The 15641-nt window shown below is 40.8% G+C and overlaps 1 protein-coding gene across 2 annotated transcripts; it reads left to right on the top strand.

Moving 5' to 3' along the window:
* The first annotated feature begins 2976 nt into the window (after positions 1-2976).
* rpp40 (ribonuclease P/MRP 40 subunit) lies at positions 2977-13171 on the top strand. Of its 2 annotated transcripts, XM_021590059.2 has the most exons (9): positions 2977-3251; positions 3481-3625; positions 3741-3809; positions 5640-5735; positions 5898-6023; positions 6169-6172; positions 6345-6548; positions 12519-12653; positions 12770-13171. In XM_021590059.2, exons 1-9 carry the CDS (start codon positions 3135-3137, stop codon positions 12966-12968), a joined length of 1095 nt encoding a protein of 364 aa, XP_021445734.1. In that variant the 5' UTR covers positions 2977-3134; the 3' UTR covers positions 12969-13171. The 2 variants fall into 2 exon arrangements, with proteins under 2 accessions (XP_021445734.1, XP_021445735.1); XM_021590060.2 differs by lacking the exon at positions 6169-6172 and having other exon boundaries at positions 6350-6548.
* Positions 13172-15641: the final 2470 nt, after the last annotated feature.

Genomic DNA, 15641 nt, shown 5'->3' with positions numbered 1-15641 from the left:
CTCAATGTTTAAATTTCACTACTTCTGGTGTCTAAGCCAGAGATTATTATAAATTCATGCTCTGCATGTTGAGTCAAGCCTTGACGATCACAGAAGACACCGTTTGTGTATGTACTATGGCAGATGTTTAACTTGTGCTGAAAAGCTTTTTCCAAACCGCTGTTTGTTGAAGCTCAGATTAGAGAAACTAATTCACGACTGAACATGTGATAAACATGAGCGCAATCTGGCCAAGTTGCCATAAATTAAGCAGATATCAATGAATATAAAATGTATTATTAGCTTTGTCTCTAATGAAATACAGTAACTAAAGCTTCAAGGGGTAATCTACATTTCAAACACTGATGCAGCACACCGCCACATTTTTTTTTTTTTAGATAAACAGCTGAGGGATGGGGCTGGAGAAATAGAACAACTCTCAAATTCATAGACGGGGATATGGAGGCAAGGACTGACTATTCATAAAGTCAAAATGAAAGTTTGTAAACAGACACGGTATAGCTTCAAAACATGATGTGGTAAGACGGTTGAACTAAACTCATTGGGCATTTATTTATAAATATTCTTCAAGAATCAATGGCAACAGTAAGTCAATTGATGCAGCACTCGCTGATTGCTCCTTTAATAATACATTTTAACGTGACAAATGATAAATATGGAACTGATAGACTCTGACAAGAACTGCCGTAAAGTGCTCTATTCTTAACACTGCTCAACCTTGCAGTATTCGCCAGTCTGTTATTGTTTTGTTCTCACAGAAATGACCACAATCTAATACAAATAAATGGGAGAGTGCTCTGGTGAGATATTCAGGTAAGGCACATAATGCATGTGAACCTCCTCTCCTACCAGATACTTTTTCCCGATCCGTCACAAGCAGTGGGGGCTGCTGAGGGGAGGACGGCACGAATTGAATGGCATTGTTACCTTTCCACTTATACCACTCCAGCCATTACCACACGCCCATCCTCCCCAATTAAGGTGCCACCAACCTCCTGTGATTTACATGTACATCTTGTGTATCTGGAAATGTCTGCTATAAATGACTACTCGTGGCTTCATCAGCATGCAGTACTAATTTCCATGTCATACGTCATGATCTTTCAGCAGATATACCAGGCAGTGGAAATTCAAGCTTATATCATGTCGAACTCACGAGGGTCTTCCCTAAAGGTGCAATCTGTAAGATTTTTCTGCTGCTCGTTGGTCATTTCAACTATGCTGAGCAAAAATATAAATGGAACATTGAACAATTTCATTGATTTTACTAAGTTACAGTTCATATGAGGAAATCAGGCAATTGAAATAAATTCATCAGGCCATAATCCATGAATTTCACATGACTGGGAATACACATATGCATCTTTTGGTCACAGATACCTTAACAAAAATGGGCCTCAAGTATTTTTGTGCATTCAAATTGCCATCGATAAAATGCAATTGTGTTCGCAACGTTGACATCAGCAAACTGCAAACCCACACAACGCCATCTGCGGCTTTGAAGACGGTTGGACGTGGTGCCAAATTCTCTATAATGACGTTGAATGCGGCTTATGATAGAGAAATGAACATTAAATTATTTGGCAACAGCTCTGGTGGACATTACTGCAGTCAGCATGCCGATTACATGCTCCCTCAACTTGAGACATCTGTGGCATTGTGTTGTGTGACCAAACAGCACATTTTATAGTGGCCTTTTATTGCCCCCAGCACAAGGTGCACCTGTGTAATGATCATGCTGTTTAATCAGCTTCTTAATATGCCACACATATCAGGTGGATGAATTATCTTGGCATGAGAAATGCTCACTAATAAAGATGTAAACAAATTTGTGCACAACATTTGAGAGAAATAAGCCATTTGTGTATATGGAACATTTCTGGCATCTTTTATTTCAGCTCATGAAACATGGGACCAACACAACATGTGTTTAGATGTATTTCTCAATGTAATTGAAGCTCCTTCATATTTTATGAATGTGGATACATTGATTGGTATTTTTTTATGTGTATTTTTACCAGTGCAAGAGGCGTCACTACAGCCACCCAGGTTCGATTTCAGGCTGTATCACATCTGGCCATGATTGGGAGTCCCATAGGGCAGCGCACAATTGACCAAGCATCGTCCGGGGTTGGCAGGGGTAGGCCATCATTGTAAATAAGAATATGTTATTAACTGACTTGCCTAGTTTAATTTTTAAAAAATAATATTTTTTTAAAGAAGCTTTTAAACAAACGTGTAACTTCAACTGCACAGTCTCCACACCTAGAACACATGCACTCACTCACTCACTCACGCACACACACACACACACATCACAACTGCTGCTGCAAAATTATTGCTAAATACTGCACAATTTAGAAACTTGCCCCCCAATCCCCCCTTCCACAAAATATGTCAATATTGGACTATAAATTGTGCCTTCCTGTATTATACTTATGCTTAAATGTGTATTCTATTCTACTGAGCCATTTACTTTACGTTCGTATTCTTATCTTTTATTATTTGTTATTGTTGTTGCATTGTCGAGAAGGAACCTGCAAGTAAGCATTTGGTTGGACAGCCATGTGTATTTTGTACGTACGACTAATAAAACTTGAAACTGATGTTTCAAAATAAATGTCATGAAATGTAATTCCTTGACCACTACAGATCTTACGAATGGGACATCTCATCTAATGCACATTTCTGTTGGCAGGCCAGGGCCACGTTTGGTTGCCTAACATTCTCGAACGTTGCAGATAGAAATGCTGTCAATAGAGATTATGTGATTCCTTATACTACATGTAAGAGAGGTATGTTTGTTCTACATAGCATATTTCTATCTGAACGATCCAAAACGTCGCGTCCTTCTGAACGAGCAAAAGGCATATTTGATGGTTTGGACAAAGACTACAGGTTTCTAAACTGTGGTTTAGAGTTTTGCTATGGTCACTATTGGCTACTTTAAACACGCGATTGGCTACTTTAAACACGTGACAAGCAAGCACGCTGGCTCTCTAGCCGGAAGTAGTTTACAAGTTCAGAGAGGAAGATACTGTATTTCACATGTTTGATTCACAAGTGTGTGTATAGCTAAATGTCTTTGGTTTAAATGTGTTTAGATTTGTTGTTTTTGATACAAGTCTAATACAATGTACCCGGAGCTAGACAAGTGTCCAAGAAGTTTACTTGTTTGCGAGAAATCGAACTTTGAGCATGAAAAGTCTAGACACGACACTCACGTGTCAAAACATTATTTTAACCACAAGGTAAGCAATTTTATGGTTCTGTGGTAGCTAACGTTAGATGGTTTAGATTATCTGCACGGAACCTGCTGCCACTTCGTTTGCTTTGCCACTTGTTTCACCTACGTGTTAAATCTAAACAACACTGTTTGCTAACTAGCCAGTCTGTGGATTAAGCAAATTACCAATGTGTGACACTATAGATGCATGTGATGTGAACTAAAAACATTAGGTAATTAATTCATCCTCTCAGGTGTCGGTTGTAATACCGGGATGTGGTGCCCTTTCTTCCCGGCTGGCCACTGTCATAAACAATTTCAGCAAGTATTTTCTGGTGAATAATTTACCAGTCTATGAGTTTTTGGATAAAGACTTCTTGAAGAATGTTGTGTGGGATGGTAAGTGCATAGAAGGAGAACACTATTACATTTGGTAAATGAAACAACTACCTTTCAGTAAAAAAAAAAGCGTTATTTTCATGCTAGTTTAAAGTATGCCTGTTTGTTTCCCCAGGCGCTCTCTATGCTCTTTCCTACAAGACAAGCATTGACCAGGATAACACCATTGCACTTCTCCCTAGCGGTGAGTTCCCTTACCACTGTGTTCTACCTATTATCATCTTATTACAGGACATGACTCGCACTGTAGTCCTACCGCTATAGTCTTAATAAAAGTGTGTGTAGAGTAGTAGCCATGGTCTAAAACAGGCTAGAAAGTACACTACCGGTCAAACGTTTTAGAACACCTACTCATTCAAGGGTTTTAATTTAGTATTTTTGACTGTTTTCTACATTGTAGAATAATAGTTAAGACATAAAACTATTAAATAATACATGTCGTAACCAAAAAAGTGTTAAACATATCAAAATATATTTTATATTTGAGATTCTTCAAATAGCCACCCTTTGCCTTGATGTCAGCTCTGCACACTCTTGGCATTCTCTCAACCAGCTTCATGAGGAAGGCTTTTCCAGCAGTCTTGAAGGAGTTCCCGTATATGCTGAGCACTTGTTGGCTGCTTTTGCTTCACTCTGCAGTCCAACTCATCCCAAACCATCTCAATTTGGTTGAGGTTGGGGGATTGTGGAGGCCAGGTCATCTGATGCAGCACTCCATCACTCTCCTTCTTTGTAAAATAGCCCTTACACAGCCTGGAGGTGTGTTGGGTCTTTGTCCTGTTGAAAAACAAATGATAGTCCCATTAAGCGCAAACCAGATGAGATGGCATATCATGGCAAAATGCTGTGGTAGCCATGCTGATTAAGCGTGTCTTGAATTCTAAATAAATCAGACAGTGTCACCAGAAAAGCACCATAACACCACCTCCTCCATGCTTCACAGTGGGAACCACACATGCGGAGATCATCCGTTCACCCACATCGCGTGTCAGTTGGAACCAAAAATCTCAAATTTGTCCATTGTCCATGTTTCTTGGCCCAAGCAAGTCTCTTCTTATTGGTGTCCTTTAGTAGTGGTTTCTTTGCAGAAATTTGACCACGAAGGCCTGATTCACACGGTCTCCTCTGAGCAGTTGATGTTGAGATGCGTCTGTTACTTGAACTCTGTGAAGCATTTATTTGGGCTGCAATTTCTTAACTTTTAAGAAGACACACCTGTTAATTGAAATGCATTCCAGGTGACTACCTCATGAAGCTGGTTGAGAGAATGCCAATAGTGTGCAACGCTGTCATCAAGGCAAAGGGTGGCTACTTTGAAGAATCTCAAATATAAAACAAATGTAGATTTGTTTAACACATTTTTGGTTACTACATGATTCCATGTGTTATTTAATAGTTATGTCTTCACTATTATTCTAATGTAGAAAATAGTAAAAAATAAAGAAAAACCCCTGAATGAGTAGGTGTTATAAAACCTTTAACCGGTAGCGTATAATATTGGGACAAGAAGATATCACAAAATTGCAGTCATGTTGTCCTGGGCAATAGAACCAATGGAATTTGCCAGGCATGTATTCACTAGGAAGCAAATGGGGTGGGACTAACCTAAATTTGTCCAATAAGAAACGCTCATTTTTTTGTTGCAAATGTTTTGCTTCAGTGTGCACTAATGAATACAACCCAGAGCTCCCCTGCCAGGCTGCCACATGGGTCAGTGGAGATTATTTATTTTATTTAACCTTTAACTAGGCAAGTCAGTTAACAAATTCTTATTTACAATGACGGCCAAACCCGGACGACGCTGGGCCAATTGTGCGCCGCCCTATGGGACTCTCAATCACGGTCGGTTGTGATACAGCTTGGAGTCAATGCTAGTTCTATTAAACTAACTCCACTACCATCAAAACTGGTTGTATTTTGACTTTCAATACTAGCACAATGTACTACAAGAAAGGAGGCCCGACGTTACATTGACTGGTCCTGTAAATAAACCTCTGCTCTGTCTGAATCCAAGGTCAGCTGATCCTCTCTGTGGATAAGGACACGTATGAACAGCTGGGTGTGGAGGGAAAGCCGTCACAGTACAATCACAGACAGCCCATGAGATATGGTGAGAAAGGATAATGTATCTTTTCATATTATGTTATTGACATTTAATTGATATTTCTTTGCGCCACACCTCCACCCGGTTTCTTACTCATAATTTGTTGTTGTGATGTTTGAAATGACATCTGACCTGGTTGAATTTAATAACAACGGGGATGTTCTGCAGTCGTGACCATTGACCTGACGGACAAATCCATGGCGCCGGAAGGGAAGCGCTACCAGCGAGTTCTCTCCAGCCTTAAAGAAAGGGTGCCTCTGAAAAGCGACTTCCTGCTAGGACGGCACAATTCGGGTAGGAGAACATTTTGTGTTTGTTTGCACTGTTGAGTCTGAGGCATGTCATGTCTAGTCTGTCCAAGTCCAGGGTTGTTTTCACTAGACTAAATGGAAGAAAACAGAGGAAACAGAGAGGGGACCACCTGAATTTGTCCAATGAGAAACTCTCGTTTTTTGTTGGCTACAGTATGCTCTTATGAATATGACCCTGAACTTGTCCAATAAGAAACTCTCGTTTTTTGTTGGCTACAGTATGCTCTTATGAATACGACCCTGAGTTTCCGTAAGCTGGCCAATGTTTTCTTTCAAAGCATTTCTAAAATTGCGTCTGTCGACTTCAAGGGGCGGATGGGGATAGAGCGCTGCAGAGTCTCCTGTCCCGTTACCAGTGGAAAGAGCACAGACCAGTGGTCAGTAGCCACACCCTGAAGGATCTGCCATGTCCATCCCTGAACGCTTTGGACCTGCGCGGGGACCAGCGGTCTTGTGACCCCCACAGCTTCCTGGAGTGGCTTGGAGCAGTGAGCGCTGGTGTCAGTTGGTACGTACACAACCATATAGTTCTAATGGATATAAATACAGTGCTTTCAGGAAGTATTCTCACATCCTTTGAGCCTGAATTTAAAATGGGTTAAATAATAGGTGGCATGCACTCACTGTGTGCAATAAGCGTTTAGCATGATTTTTGAATGACTACCTTAAATCGCTGTACCCCACACATACAATTGTCTGTAAGGTCCCTCAAACGGACACTCAACTTCAAACACAGATTCAACCACAAAGACCAGGGAGGTTTTCCAATGCCTCTCAAATATGGGCACCTATTGGTAGATGGGTAAAAAAAAAAAAGAAGCTAACATTGAATATCCCTTTGAGCATGGTGAAGTTATTAATTACATTATGGATGGTGTATCAAAACACCCAGTGACTACAAAGATCCAAGCGTCCTTCCTAACTCAGTTGCCAGAGAGGAAGAAAACCGGACAGGAATTTCACCATGAGACCAATGGTGACTTTAAAATAGTTAGATTTTAATGGCTGTGATAGGAGGAAACTGAGGATGGATCAACAACATTGTAGTTACTCCACAATACTAACCTAATTGACAGAATGAAAATAAAGAACAGAAATATTCCAAAACATGCATCCTGTTTGCAAAATGGCACTAAAGTAATACTGCAAAAAATGTGGCAAAGTAACTTTTTGTCCTGAATACAAAGTGTCATGTTTGGGGCAAATACAACACATTACTGAGTATCACTCTCCATATTTTCAAGCATAGTGGTGGCTGCATCATGTTATGGGTATGCTTGTAATTGTTAAGGACTGAGGAGTTTTTCAGGATAAAAATAAATAAATTAAATGGCGCTAAGCACAGGCAAAATCCTAGAGAAAAACCTGGTTCAGTCTGCTTTCCCCACACACTGGGATATGAATTCACCTTTCAGCAGGACAATAACCTAAAACACAAGACCAATCTACACTGCGGTTGCTTTCCAAGAAGACAGTGAATGTTCCCGAGTTACAGATTTGACTTAAATCTACTTGAAAATCTATAGCAAGACCTGAAAATGGTTTTCTAGCAATGATCAACCAATTTGAATTATTTTTTAAAGAATAAATGGGCAAATGTTGCACAATCCACGTGTGGAAAGCTCTTAGAGACTTACCCAGAAAGACTTGAATCAATCGCTGTCAAAGGTGCTTCTACAAAGTATTGACTCAGGGGTGGGAATACTTATGTAAATTCGATTTTTCTTGTAGAAGAAAAAGAGGAGGAAGGGAAGCACTGCTAAGGTACACAATAGTAGATTTTGGTAGACAGAAGGTGCTCTTTGGTAAAAGGGGTAAATTGGTTATCAAAAAGAAGGACCAAGGCACTAGTCATATAATACATTAAAATGCCTTTATTAGTATGGCATGTTCAACATGCCATACAAATGACTAATAACAACAAATCATGAAGAGTCCTCCTTTCTTTTTGAAATGAGATATTTCTATTTAATTTTCAATAAATGTACAAAAAATGTCTAAACATTTTCACTGTCATTATCAAATCAAACTTTATTTGTTACATGCGCCGAATACAACAAGTATAGACTTTACCATGAAATGCTTACTTACAAGCCCTTAACCAACAGTGCAGTTCAAGAAGAGTTAAGAAAAATATTTACCAAATAAACTAAAGTAAAAAGTAACACAATAACATAACAATAACGAGGCTATATACAGGGGGTACCGGTACCGAGTCAGTGTGGAGGCTATATACAGGGTGTACCGGTACAGAGTCAGTGTGGAGGCTATATACAGGGGGTACCGGTACCGAGTCAGTGTGCGGGGGTACAGGTTAGAGGTCATTTGTACATGTAGGTAGGGGTGAAGTGACTATGCATAGATAATAAACAGGGAGTAGCAGCAGTGTACAAAACAAATGGGGTCAATGTAATAGTCCAGTGGCCATTTGATTAATTGTTCAGCAGTCTTATATCTTGGGGGTAGAAGCTGTTGAGGAGCCTCTTGGTCCTAGACTTGGCGCTCCGGTACTGCTTGCCTTGCGGTAGCAGAGAAAACAGTCGAGGACTTGGGTGACTGGAGTCTCTGACAATTTTATGGGCTTCCCTCTAACACTGCCTATTATATAGGTCCTGGATTGCAGGAAGCTTGGCCCCAGTGACGTACTGGGCCGTACTCACTACTCTCTGTAGCGCCTTACGGTCAGATGCAGAGCAGTTGCCATACCAGGTGGTGATGCAACCGGTCAGGATGCTCTCGATGGTGCAGCTGTAGAACGTTTTGAGGATCTGGGGACCCATGACAAATCTTTTCAGTCTCCTGAATGTTTTGTTGTGCCCTCTTCATGACTGTCTTGGTGTGTTTGGAACATGATATATAGTTGATGTTGAGACCAAGGAACTTGAAGCTCTCAACCCACTCCACTACAGCCCCGTTGATGTTAATGGGGGCCTGTTCGGCTCGCCTCTTCCTGTAGTCCACGATCAGCTCCTTTGTCTTGCTCACATTGAGGGAGAGGTTGTTGTCCTGGCACCACACTGACAGTTCTCTGACCTCCTCCCTATTGGCTGTCTCATTGTTGTCGGTGATCAGGCCTACCACTGTTGTCGCCAGCAAACTTAATGATGGTGTTGGAGTCGTGTTTGGCCACGCAATCGTGGGTGAACAGGTAGTACAGGAGGGGACTAAGTACACACCCCTGAGGGGCCCCAGTGATGAGGATCAGTGTGGCAGACATGTTTTTGCATACCTTTACCACCTGGGGGTGGCCCATCAGGAAGTCCAGGATCCAGTTGCAGAGGGAGGTGTTTAGTCCCAGGGTCCTTAGCTTAGTGAGGAGCTAAGTGGGCACTATGGTGTTGAACGCTGAGCTGTAGTCAATAAATAGCATTCTCACATAGGTGTTCCTTTTGTCCAGGTGGGACAGGGCAGTGTGGAGTGCGATTGAGATTGCGTCATCTGTGGATCTGTTGGGGCGGTATGTGAATTGGAGTGGGTCTAGGGTATTTGGGAGGATGCTGTTGATGTGAGCAATGACCAGCCTTTCAATGCACTTCATGGCTACCGACGTGAGTGCTACGGGGTGGTAATCTTTTAGGCAGGTTTACCTTCGCTTTCTTGGGCACAGGGACTATGGTGACCAGCTTGAAACATGTAGGTATTACAGACTCAGTCAGGGAGAGGTTGAAAATGTCAGTGAAGACACTTGCCTGCTTTGAGTACACGTCCTGGTAATCCATCTGGCCCTGCGGCTTTGTGAATGTTGACCTGTTTAAAGGTTTTACATCGGCTACGGAGAGCGTTATCACACTGTCATCCAGAACAGCTGGTGCTCTCATGCATACTTCAGTGTTGCTTGCCTCGACGTGAGCATAAAAGGCATTTAGCTTGTCTGGTAGGCTCGCGTCACTGGTCAGCTCGTGTCTGGGTTTCCCTTTCTAGTCCGTAATAGTTTAAGCCCTGCCACCTCCGACAAATGTCAGAGCCAGTGTAGTAGGATTCAATCTTAACCTGTTAGAGCTCTAGGGGCGCTATTTCATTTTTGGATAAAAAACGTTCCCGTTTTAAGCGCGATATTTTGTCACGAAAAGATGCTCGACTATGCATATTCTTGACAGTTTTGGAAAGAAAACACTCTGAAGTTTCAGAATCTGCAAAGATTTTGTCTGTAAGTGCCCCAGAACTCATTCTACAGGCGAAACCAAGATGATGCATCACCCAGGAATTAGCAGAATTTCTGAAGCTCTGTTTTCCATTCTCTCCTTATATGGCTGTGATTGCGCAACGAATGAGCCTACACTTTCTGTCGTTCGCCCAAGGTCTTAGCAGCATTGTGACGTATTTGTAGGCATATCATTGGAAGATTGACCATAAGAGACTACATTTTCCAAGTGTCCGCCTGGTGTCCTGCGTCGAATTCGGTGCGCAATTGCCAGCTGCTTCCACTTTACCATTTGATTCAGGGGAGAAAGCATGTGTCCAAGAACGATGTATCAATGAAGAGATATGTGAAAAACACCTTGATGATTGATTCTAAACAACGTTTGCCATGTTTTCAGTCGATATTATGGAGTTAATTTGGAAAAAAGTTTGCGTTTTGAGGACTGAATTTATGGATTTTTTTTGGTAGCCAAATGTGATGTATAAAACGGAGCTATTTCTAATACACAAGGAATCTTTTTGGAAAAACTGAGCATCTGCTATCTAACTGAGAGTATCCTCATTGAAAACATCAGAAGTTCTTCAAAGGTAAATTATTTTATTTGAAGGCTTTTATGTTTTTGTTAATGTTGCGTGCTGGATGCTAACGCTAATGCTAACGCTAAATGCTAACGCGAAATGCTAACTCTAGCTAGCTACTTTTACACAAATTATTGTTTTCCTATGGTTGAGAAGCATATTTTGAAAATCTGAGATGACAGTGTTGTTTACAAAAGGCTAAGCTTGAGAGATGGCATATTTATTTCATTTCATTTGCGATTTTCATAAATAGTTAACGTTGTGTTATGCTAATGAGCTTGCTGATAGATTTACACAATCCTGGATACAGGGGTTTTTTCATAGCTAAACGTGACGCAGAAAACGGAGCGATTTGTCCTAAACAAATAATCTTTCAGGAAAAACTGAACATTTGCTATCTGAGAGTCTCCTCATTGAAAACATCTGAAGTTCTCCAAAGGTAAATGATTTTTTTGAATGCTTTTCTGTTTTTTTGTGTAAATGTTGCCAGCTGAATGCTAATGCTAAATGCTACGTTAGCCATCAATACTGTTACACAAATGCTTGTTTTGCAATGGTTGAGAAGCATCTTTTGAAAATCTGAGATGACAGTGTTGTTAACAAAAGGCTAAGCTTGAGAGCTAGCATATTTATTTCATTTCATTTGCGATTTTCATGAATAGTTAACGTTGCGTTATGGTAATGAGCTTGAGTCTGTATTCACGAACCCGGATCCGGGATGGGGAGATCAGAAAGGTTAATCCTGTATTGACGCTTTGCTTGTTTGATTGGTTGGTTCGTCGGAGGGCATTGCGGGATTTCTTATAGGCTTCCGGATTAGTGTCCTGCTCCTTGAAAGCGGCAGTTCTAGCCTTTAGCTCGATGCGGATGTTGCCTGTAATCCATGGCTTCTGGTAGGGGTATGTATGTACGGTCACTGTGGGGACTACGTCGTTGATACACTTATTGATGAAGCCAGTGACTGATGTTCTCCTCAATGCCATTGGATGAATCCTGGAACATATTCCAGTCAGCTAGCAAAACAGTCCTGTAGCGTAGCATCCGCACCATCTGACCACTTTCGTATTGAGCAAGTCACTGGTACTTCCTGCTTTAGTTTTTGCTTGTAAGCAGGAATCAGGAGGATAGAATTATGGCCAGATTTGCCAAAATGGAGGGCGGGGGAGAGCTTTGTATGCATCTCTGTGTGTGGAGTAAAGGTGGTCTCAAGTTTTTTTTGATTTAAGTTTGCCTGCATTAAAGTCCCCGGCCACTAGGAGCGCCACTTCTGGGTGAGCATTTTCTTGTTTGCTTATGGCCTTACAGAGTTGGTTGAGTGCTCTCTTAGTGCCAGCATTGTTCTGTGGTGGTAAATAGACGGCTACGAATAATATAGATAAGAACGCTCTTGGTAGATAGTGTGGTCTACAGCTTATCATAAGGTACTGTACCTCAGGCGAGCAATAACTCTAGACTTTTTTAATATTAGACATGGCGCATCAGCTGTTATGGGGTATTGTGTGTAGCTGGGTGAGAAAAAAACCCCTATTTAATATTTATTTTTTATCAGGCTGTAACACAACAAAATGTGGAACAAGTCAAGGGGTATGAATACTTTCTGAAGGCACTGTATATGGCACTGGGTACTTGTGTAAGAGAGAGGGAAATCTGTCATGGTATTATTAACTTCTCCCTTGTGGCTAATCTCTCTCTCTCTCTCTCTCATAACACAAACACACTCATGCAGAAAGCTAGTGAATATGTGTTGTTCGTTGTTTAGTGACAATACAGCAGCCAGCTTCCTTTCAACATACGTCTGTCCAGAGCCCCAAACACTGGTGAGCCAAGCCCTGCATTGTACAGTGTCCGGCCTGCTGCTGCCCGAAGACATCTACTCTCTGCTGCAGGAACTGCAGTAAGTTCACCTTCTGCAACACATGACTGTATCGGTTCACTCATGAAATAAGTTATATAAAAAAATCAAGTCTTAAATATATACTAATTTACTATGTGGTCTTCTCTTAAAACCAGGCGGTTCTTTGACGAACCCAAAATCACGTCCTGGCTGTCACTGACTGTACACGGCTTCATGGACAGTCCCGTTTCCTGGGGAGATGCAGAACACGGGTTTCACAAGGGTGGTGAAAACTTCTACAACCTCGTCCTCTTCAAGAACCAGGACTACTGGTTGCACATGGGCACTGGCTCCCATGATAGATGTCCCCCATGATGACCACAAAACAAAAGTTTTTTTTTTGTTTTTTTTTCAGCTTGGTTTTTTTAGGAAAATAAGGTATTGTGTACAAAACTGTTCACAAAATGTACTGCTTATCAATTGTGATGTTTCTAAAGAAATCTACTAATTTGCTCAGTCTTAATTTTTGTCTTTGCCATCTTCAATAAAAATAATTGAGTCCAACTGAAGTGCTCATAGTAAGTTGTTCTTGGTTGTTTTTATACATTTCAGGAAACATGAAATTAATTTCATCCCGTCATTTCAAGTGAAGGTGCTACACAGGATACATTTTTATTTATTTTTTAATCTGGATTAAAAAAAAAAAATGTGCATTGTCATTTCAAAACACTTCCATAATTTATATACACTGAACATAAATATAAACGCAACGTGTCAAATGTTGGTTTCATGAGCTGAAATAAAAGATCCCAGAAATATAACATAAAAAGCTTATTTCTCAAACATGTTTTGTTTACATCCTTGCTAGTCAGCATTTCTCCTTTGCCAAGATAATCCATCCACTTGACAGGTGTGGCATATCAAGAAGCTGATTAACAGCATGATCATTGCACAGGTGCACCGTGTGCTGGGGACAATAAAAGACCACTCAAGAGTGTGTAATTTGGTCTCACAACACAATGCCACAGATGTCTCAAGTTTTGAGGGAGCTTGCAATTGGCATGCTGACTGCAAGAATGTCCACCAGAACTGTTGCCAGAGAATTGAATGTTAATTTCTCTACCATAAGCCGCCTCCATTGTTTTAGAGAATTTGGCAGTACGTCCTACCGACCTCACAACCGAGGACCACGTGTATGACGTCATGCTGTGTTAGTCGTTTGCTGATGTCAACATTGTGAACAGAGTGCCCCATGGTGGCGGTTATGGTATGGGCAGGCTTAAGCTACGGACAACAAACACAATTGCATTTTATCAATGGCCATTTTAATGCACAGAAATACCGTGACGAGATCTTGAGGCCCATTTCTTAAGGTATCTGTATTCCCAGTTATGTGAAATCCATAGATTAGGGCCTAATGAATTTATTTAAATTGACTGATTTACTCATGAACTGTAACTCAGTAAAATATTACAAATTATTGCATTTATTTTTGTTTAGCATACAGTACCATTCAAAAGTTTGGAGACTTACTCATTCAAGGGTTTTTCTTTATTTGTACTATTTTCTACATTGTAGAATAATGGTGAAGACAATGAAATAACACACATGGAATCATGTAGTAACCAAAAAAGTGTTAAAAAATCTAAATCTATTTGAGATGCTTCAAAGTAGCCACCCTTTTCCTTGATGACAGCTTTGCACACTCTTGGCATTCTCTCAACCAGATTCATGAGGTAGTCACCTGGAATGCATTTCAATTAACAAGTGTGCCTTGTTGGATTTTTTCTTAATAAGTTTGAGCCAATCAGTTGTTGTGACAAGGTAGGGTATACAGAAGATAGCTCTATTTGGTAAAATACAAAGTCCAAATTATGCCAAGAACAGCTCAAATAAGCAAAGAGAAAATAGAGTCCATCATTACTTTAAAAGACATGAAGGTCAGTCAATAAGGAACATTTAAAGAACTTTCATACTTTCAAAACCTTAGCTAGCAGTCATCATGAATCAAGTCGACTATCTACTGGCAAGTCCTTGTCATATGAAGAGAAATAATAGATCAAATGTATTTGGTGCTCATCGGCCATTGGACATAAACATTACACAAGTTGGAAATCACAAATTCAACTGAGTGGTTTGGAAGGAATCAGTGGCTAACTGCAAGCATTGCACTAGCCTGCTCTTCAGTGGAGTGGATGTGTGGTCCCAATTCTGGGTTTTTCCAAGCTTAAAAGGATAAACATTCAACATTGGCCATGGTGTCAATCCAGCATGGCTTCTGCAACGCTCAAAACTGGAATATCTGACATCGTCATGATTCTACCTTGTTTTTTTACGAGTTACCAGTTGTCTTGAAAGCACCATAAATCCAGAAAATGCCGACTTTGATGACAACATTTGCCCACGAAGGACCGCCGCGCCACCTGTTCAAGTGAGTCCAACAATGTCTTGTATGCTGCTGTATAGATGATGTAATATGCCAGGGAGATATGTATACTGTAGCTAAGAAAGTAATACTAAGTGTATGTTGTGTAGTAAACTGTTAGTGGCCCATGTGCCTCACCCTAATAATTTGCTCCTGTTTCCCCTCCTAATTTCACCTAGAGTTCTGACTTGGTGGTGCACACCTATAGCCTGTTTAAGAGAAATGTAATCATCGAATATTGTAAGAGCTTTCATTGTCTGCTTATACCCCCCCCCCCCCCCCTTTAATTTATCCTACGGTTCTGACTTGGTGTACAGGGAGAATACTGTAAGAACGGCCCGTGTTCTGAATTGTCGCTGTACAATTCAAAATTGCTGAACAAATAGTTATATTGACTATGTCTGTCCTAGCTCGCTCATAATGTCTTAATCAAAATTATGGATTGCCTCTTATCCGCTCGTTGTCCCCTTATGCCATAGTTTGTACATCTCAAATGACATTATAAAAAACACATTTTAAGCAAGTCAGCTGTCATTCAGTAAATGAGGCTGAATGAACTGTTTCGCTGCCAGACAAGCCTCTGCTGATTAGTCAGGTGTTGGGACTCTGCAGTTGGGACAGCT

The sequence above is a fragment of the Oncorhynchus mykiss genome, chromosome 28 (genome assembly GCF_013265735.2).
Source record: "Oncorhynchus mykiss isolate Arlee chromosome 28, USDA_OmykA_1.1, whole genome shotgun sequence".
Lineage (NCBI taxonomy): Eukaryota > Metazoa > Chordata > Actinopteri > Salmoniformes > Salmonidae > Oncorhynchus > Oncorhynchus mykiss.
The sequence above is the reverse complement of the archived record's forward strand: the minus strand, read 5'-3'. Positions and strand labels throughout refer to the sequence as shown.

Coding starts and splice junctions, on each gene's coding strand:
- rpp40 (XM_021590059.2), top strand. CDS start 3,135: ATGTACCCGGAGCTAGACAAGTGTCCAAGAAGTTTACTTGTTTGCGAG. Junction 3,626..3,740: donor GAAGAATGTTGTGTGGGATG/GTAAGTGCATAG, acceptor TTGTTTCCCCAG/GCGCTCTCTATGCTCTTTCC. Junction 12,654..12,769: donor TCTCTGCTGCAGGAACTGCA/GTAAGTTCACCT, acceptor TCTTAAAACCAG/GCGGTTCTTTGACGAACCCA.